General features: G+C 42.1%; 1 protein-coding gene across 1 annotated transcript in view; it reads right to left on the bottom strand.

Moving 5' to 3' along the window:
- SV2A (synaptic vesicle glycoprotein 2A) overlaps positions 1 to 13,920 on the bottom strand; it is a 185,574-nt gene that overhangs the window by 15,089 nt on the left and 156,565 nt on the right. The window contains exons 9-12 of the mRNA XM_069728698.1: positions 8,595 to 8,759; positions 8,194 to 8,327; positions 5,601 to 5,807; positions 4,711 to 4,870 (exon numbers count right to left, since the gene is read on the bottom strand). Coding sequence (XP_069584799.1) covers positions 4,711 to 4,870; positions 5,601 to 5,807; positions 8,194 to 8,327; positions 8,595 to 8,759 — 666 coding nt within the window. The remainder of the gene's footprint in view (positions 1 to 4,710; positions 4,871 to 5,600; positions 5,808 to 8,193; positions 8,328 to 8,594; positions 8,760 to 13,920) is intronic.

Raw genomic sequence — 13,920 nt, 5'->3', positions numbered from 1 at the left:
TGGAGGCAGATACAGACTGAGGGGGAGGAGCTAGAGGCAGATACAGACTGAGGGGTGGTTGCTGGAGGCAGATACAGACTGAGGGGGAGGAGCTAGAGGCAGATACAGACTGAGGGGGAGAAACTGGAGGCAGATACAGACTGAGGGGGAGGAACTGGAGGCAGATACAGACTGAAGAGGACCAGGAGGCAGATAACGACTGAGGGGGAGGAGCTGGAGGCAGATACATACTGAGGGGAGGAGCTAGAGGCACATACAGACTGAGGAGGAGGAGCTAGAGGCAGATACAGACTGAGGGGGAGCTGGAGGCAGATACAGACTGAGGGGAGGAGCTAGAGGCAGATACAGACTGAGGGGAGGAGCTAGAGGCAGATACAGACTGAGGGGTGGTTGCTGGAGGCAGATACAGACTGAGGGGGAGGAGCTAGAGGCAGATACAGACTGAGGGGTGGGAGCTGGAGGCAGATACAGACTGAGGGGAGGAGCTAGAGGCAGATACAGACTGAGGGGAGGAGCTAGAGGCAGATACAGACTGAGGGGTGGTTGCTGGAGGCAGATACAGACTGAGGGGGAGGAGCTAGAGGCAGATAGACTGAGGCTGTATGCACACAGTGCGTTTTGATGCATTTTTTTCTGCACGGAAATGGGCCAAAAACACTATGGAATCCTTATGCAAGCTAATTCAATGACAATCCTTAAGTGTTTTGCACATGATCAGTAATTTTCCTTGAGTATTTGCAGTGTTTTTTCTGCAGCATGTCAATTCTTTGTGCGTTTCTGCAGCATTTTTCACCCATTGACTTCAACTGAGTCAGTCAAATCCGCATCAAAAATGCAGGTATAAAAATGTTAGCGGATTTGCTGAGTTTTTGTTTGCATTTTACTGGCTTCCTATGGTGACTCCCAAGCTGTCATCTGTGTGAAAACATGGGAAATACCGATGCGGAGGTTCTTATCGGTGGCAACACTACTGGCGGTAAGACTGTTGGACAGAGAGCTGCAGGGTCATGTTGTCAGATGTCCGCTTTATCCCAAAGCTGTGACTGCGACACGTGGTAATGCTACCGCCGGTAAGACTTGCGGTCAGAGCACTGTGGGGTCATGCTGTCAGATGTTGTGACTGCGACCCACAGTAATGCTAATGCAGACTGTCGGTCAGAGCGCTGTGGGGTCAGATGTCAGCGTGACTTCACAGCTGTGACTGCGACTTGCAGTAACACTACTGCTGGTACTGTTGGTCAGAGCGATGTGGGGTCATGCTGTCAGATGTCAGCGTGTCCCAGCAACTGTGACTGCGACCTGCATCAGTGACCTGCGGCAAAAAGCTTACCGCAGGTCAGCAGGCATGAGACTACTGCTCCTATCGGGCTGCGTCTGCTGTCACTGATAACAATGACATCAGGTGCCACTCATGGAAGATGTAGTATCATCAGTCGGCGCCTGTGCTCACAGTTAAAAAAAAAAAAAGAAAAATTGTAAAATAATCACATACATATTTAAATAAAAACCCATTATACACACCTAACACCAAATCCCCGACGCCCTCGTCTCCTAGAAAAAAATGTAAAATAATAAACCACCATATACTATCCACTGTAGTCCACATAATCCCGAGTGTCCCACGGCGATCTCAAGTGTAGAACAGTACCGCTCTACTGGCTGCCGGCAATATACTGACAGGAGGTAATCGATCCCGCAGTGTGTCACTGAGCTGTAGTGAGAGAGTTCACTGGAGTTCATCAGCTAATCAACTCTGCTGCTCTCACGTACGGCACCGCTGAGTGAGAACTTTCTCATTGCAGCTCAGTAATACCCTGTTGGATCGATTACCTCCTGTCAGTGTATCACCGGCTGTCTTTCATAGCAGTCACATCAGTATCATCGTAGGACATTATGGATTATCTTCTCTGCTGACAGGTGAGGAATATTGTGGTTTATTATTTTATTTTTGTTGCAGGAGACGTTATCTTTGGTGGATTAGGCGTTTGGTGAGTATGGTTTAATTAAGATTCATTGAAGGAGTCTGTGTCATTATTTCAAATAAAGAACTTTATTCTGGGTGTCTGTGTTTTTTATGCAATATCACTATGGGGTTAGTAATGGAGAGGTGCACACGATGTGGATTTGCTGCGGAACCACAGCGGATTTCGGATTTTTCCACCAGAAACGCTGTAGATCCGCACTGTGATGTACAGTACAATGTTAATCAATGGGATTAAAAAATAGCTGCGCAGATGGTGCAGAAAAATTAGTGCGGAATTGCTGCGGATTTCAAAGAAGTGCATGTCACTTCTTTTGTGCGGATCTACAGCATTTCTGCACCCCTCCATGTTAAAAATCCGCAGAAAATCCGCATCAATTCCGCATAGAAACCGCACAAAATCTGCATAAAAACCGTGGCAAATCCGCGGCTGCGGATTCTGCCAGGACATGCGGATTTTGTGCAGAAAATTCTGCACCTCTTTTCCTACGTGTGCACATAGCCTTATAGACGCATCTCCATTACTAAAATTGGGACTTGATGTCACCTGACAATACAAAGGTGACATCATCCCTGTTGTGAATTCTGTGGCCAAGCTTCCTTTAGTGGATGAGAGTGGTACTGCGGCTTCTGAGTTTCCTTCCTCAGGAGATGAGGTTAAGTCGTTAGGTGCTGCTCTATTTAACTCCACCTGGTGCTTTGATCCTGGCCTCCAGTCAATGTTCTAGTATTGGTCTTGCTTCCTCCTGGATTGTTCCTGTGGCCTGTCTATCCTGCATAAGCTAAGTTCTGCTTGTGTTACTTTTTGTTTGCTATTTTTTCTGTCCAGCTTGCTATATTGGTTTTTCTTGCTTGCTGGAAGCTCTGAGACGCAGAGGGAGCACCTCCGTACCGTTAGTCGTTGCGGAGGGTCTTTTTGCCCCTCTGCGTGGTTGTTTGTAGGTTTTTGTGTTGACCGCAAAGCTATCTTTCCTATCCTCGGTCTATTCAGTAAGTCGGGCCTCACTTTGCTAAATCTATTTCATCTCTGTGTTTGTATTTCATCTTTACTCACAGTCATTATATGTGGGGGCCTGCCTTTTCCTTTGGGGAATTTCTCTGAGGCAAGGTAGGCTTATTTTTCTATCTTCAGGGCTAGTTAGTTTCTCAGGCTGTGCCGAGTTGCATAGGGAGCGTTAGGCGCAATCCACGGCTACCTCTAGTGTGGTGTGATAGGATTAGGGATTGCGGTCAGCAGAGTTTCCACGTCTCAGAGCTCGTCCTATGTTTTTGGTAAACGTCAGGTCACTTGGTGTGCTCTGAACTTCAATGTCCATTGTGGTTCTGAATTACCTGTTCATAACACATCCCCACAAATATGAACTCCACTTGCCACCGCTACAGGGCAAGTGCGAAGAGCAAGGTTAAGCGCCAAATTTGGCGCATATAGATGCAACTTTTCTAGGGAGGCTGAGAGCTGATGTTTTTACTCTGGGAGGGGCCAATATCCCCTTCCTAGGCAATTAATATCAGCCCGCAGCTGTCTGCCTAGCCTTTGCTGGTTAGATTTTATAGGGGAAACCTATGTCAATTTTTTTCTGTGGTCCCCTGTAAACTAGCCAGCAAAGGCTAAGCAAACAGCTGTGAGCTGTAGCCTGGGAACCTTTATGGCTATTGGCTCCTTCCCAGAATATTATCATCAGCCATCGGCTTTCCCTCTGCTGGTTATTAAATTTTGCGGGAGCCCACACAATTTTTTTTTTTTCATTTTTTTCCTTTAAAATTAACAATTGATATATGGTTACAGACTATGTACGTTCGTTCTGGTGACAATGTGTGTGTTTGTGTTTACTTACCTACTTAGTAATGAGGGTGTCGGGCTGACGCCTTTTCATTACTAAAGGTTCCGTCACGCTCAGCAACTTTGCATCGAGAACGACAACAATCTGTGACATTGCAGCGTCCTGGATAGCGATCTCGTTGTGTTTGACACGCAGCAGCGATCTGGATCCCGCTGTGCCATCGCTGGTCGGAGCTAGAAGTCCAGAACTTTATTTCGTCGTCAGGTCGGCGTGTATCGTCATGTTTGACATCAAAGCAACGACACCAGCAACGTTTTACATGGAGCGAGAATGATAAGTGAGTCGCCGTTACGTCACTGGATCGCTCCGGCATCGTTCTGGAGTTGCTGTGTTTGACGTCTCTACAGCGACCTAAACAGCAACGCTCCAGCAATCTAGTTTAGGTCGGATCGTTGTCTATATCGCTGCAGCGTCGCTGAGTGTGAAGGTACCTTAAGCCTAGAGCTGGTTGTCAATGACAGTTGTTGACATCAAGCCGTAATCCCATTACTCTGATGCTATGGCATCAGCATGAAAAAGGAGGTGTTGAACCAGGAAAATACATCACTTAACTTTTTTTAATATCTTTAGCTGAAAAAAGCCTACATTGTTGTACAAAAACTCGTGCAAAATGCATACAAAAAACACATACAAAAACGCCAAGAGATGCAGAAACCTTGCAGAAATTACTGCAAGCTAATACTCAACGTGTGCACATATCCTGAAGGGAATGAGCTGGATGCTCTAGCAAATTCTCCTGATATGACAGTTCTAGTTCTCCATAGAACTTCATGAGCACCAACTACCCTCTCCTATCTTAGTAAAAGGAAAATCTGTATTCAATGAAGACATATTTTACCCGTGAATTGAGAATGAATAATCAGTTTAGGAGAAAGAAGAGCCATTTACCTTTTGTCTGAAGGGTAAAGCTCCACCGTCAGGACATCCAAAGCATTCCAAGATGCAATACTGACTCCACCGAAGAGGCAGAGGAGCGCAATCATGGCCGATTCACTGTTCCCGAAGAACAGGAAGAAGCAGCTAATGCACGACATGACACTGGAACCAGCTGGGAACATAGACAAAGAAGTCAGTTATGTATTTCATCAGTAGGTAGGCTTCCATCACAAGATTAATTTAAGCATAATTAATAGAAAAAAATGCTTTCTTCTAAAAACAGCGCCACATTTGTCCACAGGTGATGTGTAGTACTGCAGGTCATCGCCGTTCATTTCACTGGAGCTGAGTTCCAATAGAACCGAGCTGTAATTTGCAATGTCACTATTTCTCTTACACTATAATACATGTCCGATGAAACCAGTTCATACGTTTTTTTGTCACTTTACTACTTTATTATGTAAATTGCTTTGTGTCATCCTATTTGAAAAGTGAGATGTATTGGAAAGTGTTAATTTAAAGGTTTGAGCTTGTTTCGACCACTTATATATTCTTAGTTTGTGTTCATTTAGGTTTTTTGGGGGGAAGGGAGGAGGCACCAGAGGTACCAGGACAAGTCCAACAGGACATGAGGAAGGCCAGTGCACCATCTTAGTTAACCGCCTGTATACAGATGCTTCTCACAAAATTAGAATATCATCAAAAAGTTAATTTATTGCCACCTGGTAGCACCGCTATGGGGGAATGGAAAATCGGCCATCATCAAGAGATTGGCTAACATGGACATCCAATTCAATACAAGTAAGAAGCCCAAATGTTAATGATGTTAATGATTATCAAAAATAAAAAGAAAGATCTACAACTACCGGTAACTCTTTTTGTCAGAGCATTTGGCATCTTACCCAGCATTCGAAGACGCCCAATCTTGTCCATCAGTAGGGCGGAGACAATATTGCCAGGTAAAACCGCCAAAGTCCCCAAGAAACTCACAAAGTAGATCATGTAAGCATTATTAATGTCATCACTAAAGTCGAGCTGGCATCCCTCCTTGCTGTGCAGGAACGTGCTGTTAATAATCCGACTATTGATGAACTTATAGTCAAACAGGTCTGAAAATCAAGAGCAACAGTGATTATTACAGGGATGGAGTGCGTTTTAAAGCAGTTATATTCTTGTACATAGGGGCAGTATTATAGTAGTTATATTCTTGTACATAGGGGCAGTATTATAGTAGCTATATTCTTGTACATATGATCAGTATTATAGTAGTTATATTCTTGTACATAGGGAGCAGTATTATAGTAGCTATATTCTTGTACATAGAAGCAGTATTATAGTAGTTATATTCTTGTACATAAGGGCAGTATTATAGTAGTTATATTCTTATACATAGGAGCAGTATTATAGTAGTTATATTCTTGTACATAGGAGCAGTATTATAGTAGTTATATTCTTGTACATAGGGGCAGTATTATAGTAGTTATATTCTTGTACATAGGAGCAATATTATAGTAGCTATATTCTTGTACATAGGGGCAGTATTATAGTAGTTATATTCTTATACATAGGAGCAGTATTATAGTAGTTATATTCTTGTACATAGGGGGCATTATTATAGTAGTTATATTCTTGTACATAAGGGCAGCATTATAGTAGCTATATTCTTGTACATAGGGGCCAGTATTATAGTAGTTATATTCTTGTACATAGGGAGCAGTATTATAGTAGTTATATTCTTATACATAGGAGCAGTATTCTAGTAGTTATATTCTTGTACATAGGAGCAGTATTATAGTCGTTATATTCTTGTACATAGGAGCAATATTATAGTAGTTATATTCTTGTACATAGGAGCAGTATTATAGTTATATTCTTGTACATAGGGGGCATTATTATAGTAGTTATATTCTTGTACATAGGGGCAGCATTATAGTAGTTATATTCTTGTACATAGAGGCAGGTATTATAGTAGTTATATTATTGTACATAGGAAGCAGTATTATAGTAGTTATATTATTGTACATAGGGAGCAGTATTATAGTAGTTATATTCTTGTACATAGGAGCAGTGTTGTGAATTCCGCTCTTGGGCTCCCTCCGGTGGTTGTAAGTGGCACTTTTGTGAGTTCTGCTCTTGGGCTCCCTCCGGTGGTTTTAAGTGGTATGGCTGCTCCTTGGATTTAGCAGTCTGCAGCTGCTTCCACTGATTGTCTTTCTGCTCGGCTATTTATGCCTGGCTCTCTCTTCAGCCAGTGCCACTTGTCAATGGTTCCTGGTTGGATTCACATCTCTTTGGATTTCCCTGTTATCCTGACCAGTTCAGCAAAGCTAAGTCCTTGTTTGCTCTTTTCTGTCCACAGGTTGTGGACATATCCGTTCTGTGCGTTCTATGTTTGTCCAGCTTGTCAGTATGAATTAATTCTGTGTAGCTGGAAGCTCTGGGAAGCAGATTTACCCTCCACACCTTTAGTCAGGTATGGAGATTTTTGTAAACTCTGTGTGGATTTTTTGTAGTGTTTTATACTGACCGCACAGTATTCCATCCTGTCCTATCTATCTAGCTAGACTGGCCTCCTGTGCTCATCCTGGTTTCATTCTGTGTATGTCTTTTCCCTCTCCACTCACAGTCATTACTTGTGGGGGGCTATCTATCCTTTGGGGATTTTTTCTGAGGCAAGATAGTTTTCCTGTTTCTATCTTTAGGGGTAGTTAGTTCTCAGGCTGTGACGAGGTGCCTAGGGAGTGTCAGGAGCATCCCACGGCTACTTCTAGTGTTGTGTTGAGCTTAGGGACTGCGGTCAGTACAGGTACCACTTCCTTCAGAGCTCGTCCCGTGTTGCTCCTAAACCACCAGATCATAACAGAGCAGTATTATAGTAGTTATATTCTTGTACATAGGAGCAATATTATAGTAGTTATATTCTTGTACATAGGAGCAGTATTATAGTAGTTATATTCTTGTACATAGGGGCCAGTATTATAGTAGTTATATTCTTGTACATAAGGAGCAGTATTATAGTAGTTATATTTTTGTACATAGGAACAGTATTATAGTAGTTATATTCTTGTACATAGGGGGTATTATTATAGTAGTTATACTCTTGTACATTGGGGCAGCATTATAGTAGCTATATTCTTGTACATAGGGGCCAGTATTATAGTAGTTATATTCTTTTACATAGGGAGCAGTATTATAGTAGTTATATTCTTGTACATAGGGGCAGTATTATAGTAGTTATATTCTTGTACATGGGGCAGTATTATAGTAGTTACCGTATATTCTTGTACATAGGGGGCAGTATTATAGCAGTTATTGGGATATACGGCCTCCTCTGAGAGAAAATAGGGTTCTGTATGAACTTTTTCACTGGTTAATTTTTATTACAATATTTTTTAAACATTGTTTGCCGAGAGTATGCATATTTGTGTATTTACATGTACAGCTTTTTAACTGCAAAGAAACACCAGAAGCGTCTTGAGAAATGAGATTTATCACCTGTGTTGTAGAACATAGTGGAGATAAATGTGCAGTTCTTGAAGAAGGTGTTACTGGATGTGATATCTTCAAAGTAACAGTCTTTGAATAAAGAATCTTCAAATATAACAGACTTCAGCTTCAGTCCGATGAATCTTTTGAGACAAAAACAAGAGGTGTAATTATTTTAGGTCTCGGTATAAAGTCTACAAGAAAAGGTCGGAAATATCAGAAGTAAAGCATTCCAGTTCTGACCTTCCCAAGAATAACAAAATAATATTGCCTAGCTTGTGCTGAAGGACAGACCTCTGCAGATGTCACTTGGTGACCTGTAGCAAAAGTACTAAAGTTCCACCTCTTTTCTGTGTTTTGATGTTTATGCACCTTAGTACATGAAGAACGAGAGCATTGCTTTCTCTTACTTGTCGTTTTGGTATTCGCCATTTTTGTGGACTTGGTTTTCGAGAGTGAAATTAAAGTTGAAGCTGATCACCCTCTCATTGGAGAAATATTTGGTGCGGGAGGCGTAGTCTATGTTCTGAAGGTGTTTGATCATGTCTGGGAACCAAACCGTCAGTCCATAGTAGCTGAAGAAAAGAACAAAGAGAAGTGTTAAAAAGAAAAATAATCACCTCTGCCTTCCAGAAGTACAGAAACCCTGATCTAATTTTAGTAGATTCCTCTACGAGAATGACTGGTATTCTCACTCACCAGTCCATGGAAGTCCAAGTGTTGCATACTAATGTCCACCAAGTACCAAGTGCTGGTGAGAGAAGCCAAGAGTTTTTGAGGTTGAGATATGGACAAGCGTAAACAACTTAGTTTGAAATGAATAGGTGAGGGATGAGAACGACGTGCTATCAGCTGTAGTTTTACAATGTTTGGAGCTCTGGGATACGTCCTCTATCTGAAGTTTCAGAAGAGATTTTCATTTACAATCACCACGTCTTCTATCAAAAAGGCTTTCGGATTTTTGTGGGATCAAATGGAAATTGGGAGTCATGTTTCTGGGGTGGAGTTATTCTGAGAGGAGATATTCTAAGGAGGGGGTTATTTTAGGTTGGCGTCATTCTAGAGTGATGGGACATGGGGTGGCGCTACTTACAAGAAGAGTGGAATTATTCCATGATGGAATTTTTCTAGCTCTCCAAAAGGGGAATTTATCCAGCATCAAAGGGAAGTAGTGAAAACTTAGCCTTTCACCATATATGATAAAAGAAAGTGGGAGAATGTGCATTTAAAAAAAAAAAACAACCTTGCATGTTTCGGGTAGAAAAACACTTAACCATAGCTGCAGCATAAGCATTATGTTTGTGTTTTTAATATGCGTAAATTCTTCCAATTGTTTTTTATCCTATATGATTAAAGGCTCAGTTTAAAATACTTCCTTTTCTTGGAGGACATCTCCTTTTGGACCATTGAGAGCAATTTGACCTGGAAGCCAGACATGTTCATATGTGCACCACACCCAGACCACAAACTGTCTACCATGGAGGTTTCCTGGGATACTTACAGTTGAAACCAGAAGTTTCCATACACTATATAAAAAGACACATCTGCATGTTTTTCTTAATATCTGACATGAAATCAGAATAAACCTTTCCCGTTTTAGGTCATTTAGGATTCCCATAATTATTAATATCTGCCAAATGCCAGAATAATGAGAGAGAGAATGTTTTAAGGCATTTTTATTACTTACCGCAAAGTCAAAAGTTTCCATACATTTCATTAGTATTTGCCACCATTGCCCTTAAACTGAATGACTTGGGTCAAACGTTTGGATTTCCTTCCACAAGCCTCTCACAATAGTTGGTCGGAATTTGGGCCCATTCATCCTGACAAAACTGGTGTAACCGATCCAGGTTTGTAGGTCGCCTTGCTCGCACCTGCTGTTTCAGCTTTGTTCATAAATTTTCAATAGGATTGAGATCAGGGCTTTGTGATGGCCGCTCCAAAACATTGACTTTGTTATCCTTAAGCCACTTGGTTACCATTTTGGCAGTATGCTTCGGGTCATTGTCCATTTGGAACACCCGTTTCCTCCCAAGCTTTAACTTCCTGGCTGATGTCTTGCAATGTTGCTTCAGTACTGCCACATAATCATCTTTTCGCATCATGCCATTTATTTTGTGAAATTCACCAGTCCCTCCCGCAGCAAAACAACCCCACAACATGATGCTGCTACCCCCATGTTTTCACAGTTGGGATGGTGTTCTTAGGCTCATTATACCCAAAATGTTCAATTTTAGTTTCATCAGACCACAGGACATGTCTCCAAAAATTAAGGTCTTAGTTCCTGTGTGCATTTGCAAACATTAGTCTGGCTTTTTTAGGGTTTTTTTTTTTTTGAGTAATGGCTTCTTCTTGACACAATCATACCAGCTTCCGCCATTATCTTGGCAAGCTCTTTTGCTTTTGTCCTTGGGTTGATATGCACATGTTGGACCAAAGGACATTCATCTCTGGGACAGAGAACCAGAGCAGTATGATGGCTGGATATTCCCATCTTGTTTGTACTTGCGTATATTTGTTTGTACAGATGAAAGCGGCGCCTTCAGGTATCTTGAAATTGTACCCAAGGATGAGCAAGACTTGTGCAAGTCCACAATTCTTTTCCTGATATCTTGGCTGATTTATTTAGACTTCCCTATGAAGCTACACAAAGAAGCAGTGTGTTTCAGGTGTGCATTAAAGGGAACCTGTCACCCCCAAAATCGAAGGTGAGCTAAGCCCACCGGCATCAGGGGCTTTTATACAGCATTCTGTAATGCTGTAGGTAAGCCCCCGATGTATCCTGAAAGATGAGAAAAAGAAGTTAGATTATACTCCCCTGGGCAGGCGGTTTGAGCCGATAGGCGTCGCGGTCCAGTCCGGGGCCTCCCATCTTCTTAGGACGACGTCCTCTTCTTGTCTTCATGCTGTGGCTCCGGCGCAGGCGTACTTTGTCTGCCCTGTTGAGGGCAGAGCAAAGTACTGCTGTGCGCAGGCGCCGGGCCTCTCTGACCTTTCCCGGCGCACTGCCGTACTTTGCTCTGCCCTCAACAGGGCAGACAAAGTACGCCTGCACCAGAGCCGCAGCATGAAGACAAGAAGAGGACGTCATCATAAGAAGATGGGAGGCCCCGGACTGGACCGCGACGCCGATCGGACCGGACTGCAGTGGGACCGCCCCTGGGTGAGTATAATCTAACCTCTTTTTCTCATCTTTCCGGATACATCGGGGACTTAACTACAGCATTACATAATGCTGTAGATAAGCCCCTGATGCCAGTGGGCTTACCTCACCCTTGATTTTGGGGGTGACCGGTTTCTTTTAAAATACATCCTCAGGTGTGTCTCTAATTAACTCAGAAGCTTCCAAACACATGACATCACCATATGGGTGGTCAAGAATAGTTTAAAGGCATAATAATCTTAGTGTATGTAAACTTTTCACTTTGCAGTAAGTAATAAAATGATTAAAACATTTTCCCTCTCTAATTATTCTGGTATTTGGCAAATATTAATAATTCTGGCAATCCTAATTGACCTAAAATGGGAAAGGTTTATTCTGATTTCATGTCAGATATTGAGAAAAACATTCATATGTCTACGTAAAACGTCATACGTAAAACGTAGTGTATGGAAACTTCTGGTTTCAACTGTATCTCTAACACATAAGTAGTGAGCTGAATTCCCACTTTTTCTGTTTTTATTTATATTTTTCTAGGTTGGATTTATTTTAGAAATGGGTAATTCTAGGCTGGAGTTATTATAGTGGTAGAGTTAATCTAGGGTGCAGTTATTCTAGGCATGGAGAATTCTCCATAGGAGCTGTCATAGAATAGCTTTATTCTAGAGTGAAGTTCTAGGCTAGAGCTATGCAAGACAGGAGTTGAAGTTGTCCAGAGTTATTCTAGAGTGGATGTATCAGAGTGGAGTTGTTCTAGAGTGGAGGTATTTTAGAGTGGAGTTATTCTACAGTGGAGGTATTCTCTGGAAGAATTCTTCTATTCTGGAGTTATTATAAAGGTGGAGCTACTTCAAGGAGGATTAATTCTAGAATGGAGTCATTGGGGCACAGTTTTATAAGAATAGTTTTATTCAATGTCGGAATTATTACAGTATGGAGATATCCAAGGGTGAACTCATTCTAGGTAACATAAGTTCTTACTTTTGACAGTTCAAGGATGGACAGAAATGATGACTAAATGGTGTAATTAGGATGCTCACAAAAACTGCCACTCATTAAATAAAATGACTACAAATAAGGTGGAGTCATTCCTACTTTCCCAGGTGGTAGGTGTAACTATACCCGAAATGAGAAGCAGGGGAGAGTTTCGTTAGTTCCTATTATAGATGATATAGGCTACTAGTAGGCTACTACTGGCAGTGGGTGTTGGCTTAGACCATGTTCTAACGCTGCTGGGTTCGTAGCCTTATACGTCACCATAGGTCTCCCTTTAATAACATTATAACAATAAATAGCCTCTTTAATGATGTGTTCTGTGTTGTCCCCTTGATATCAATAAGCGTCTCACTTTCTGATTCATCGTTCAGTTCCGTCCTTCCAAATATCGTCTTTATAGAGGAAGCACTAACTGCACAAGACGTAATTGTACATTCTCCACTCTCGTTATCTCTCCCGAAGTCGATCCACCGGCCTATAACTACATTAGGAAATCATTTCTGCCTCCTTTAATGTGCAGCCAAGGAATGGCAAGTGGTGACAGGGAACATGGCGTCTTAATTACCTCCCTAACAGCTTTGATTAATAGTTATCGGGGGGAATCAATCTGGAAGCCTCAGTCCTGCAAATCCAGACATAAACCAAGATACTTTATAATGCCCCTTGTGTAGAAGACTGCAATGCCAAGCTAAATAATTATTTTCACTAAGTTATGCCCTTTCTCACAAATAATACTTTTTGTGTATACAGCACCGTGGAGATCCATGTGTCTCCCATAGTCATGTGTTTCACACTCTATCCTATTTTTTGTAAGTTAGCAAGACCCAAACAGGCAAGCAAGGGCAGATGGAAGGGCGTAACATGCAACTATTGAGGATGTGTTTTCATGCAGACTTATCCTGTAGGTACCCTGTATGGATGGTTGAAAGACCTATAGGTTTCGGCAGGATGCCTTGCCACCATCTGAAAACCCAACATCCTACCCTCTCCATGAATTGTCTGATTAACGGGGCCATGGAACTGTGGTGAGCAATGCATCCCTTTTAAGGATCCAGGAATGCCCATAAAACATCCCTTTTGTGGCAGAATTTGCAAAAGCCCTGTCTTTTTTTAACTCTCAAAGTAGAATTGTCCCAGCAAAATCGAGGGCTATATAAGCTCCTTGTACCTAGTACTGCTGTGCACGGCAAAGCGATCACCTTACTAGTGAATGTGCCTGGTACCACAGTTCACAACAATGTGGTCGCATTACTAGTGAATGTACCTGGTACTGCAGTTCACAACAATGTGGTCGCATTACTAGTGAATGTACCTGGTACTGCTATTCACAACAACATGGTCATCTTACTAGTGATTGTACTTGGCACTGCTGTTCACAACAACACGGTCACCTTAGCAGTGATTGTACCTGGTACTACTGTTTACAAAAATGCGGTCACCTTACTTGTGATTGTACCTGATACTGCTGTTCACGATAACACAGTCACCTTAGTGATTTTACCTGGTACTGCTGTTCACAACAACGCGATCACCTTACTATTGAATGTACCTGGTACTGCTGTTCACAACAACATGGTCAC

The sequence above is a fragment of the Ranitomeya imitator genome, chromosome 1, assembly GCF_032444005.1.
Source record: "Ranitomeya imitator isolate aRanImi1 chromosome 1, aRanImi1.pri, whole genome shotgun sequence".
Lineage (NCBI taxonomy): Eukaryota > Metazoa > Chordata > Amphibia > Anura > Dendrobatidae > Ranitomeya > Ranitomeya imitator.
The sequence above is the reverse complement of the archived record's forward strand: the minus strand, read 5'-3'. Positions and strand labels throughout refer to the sequence as shown.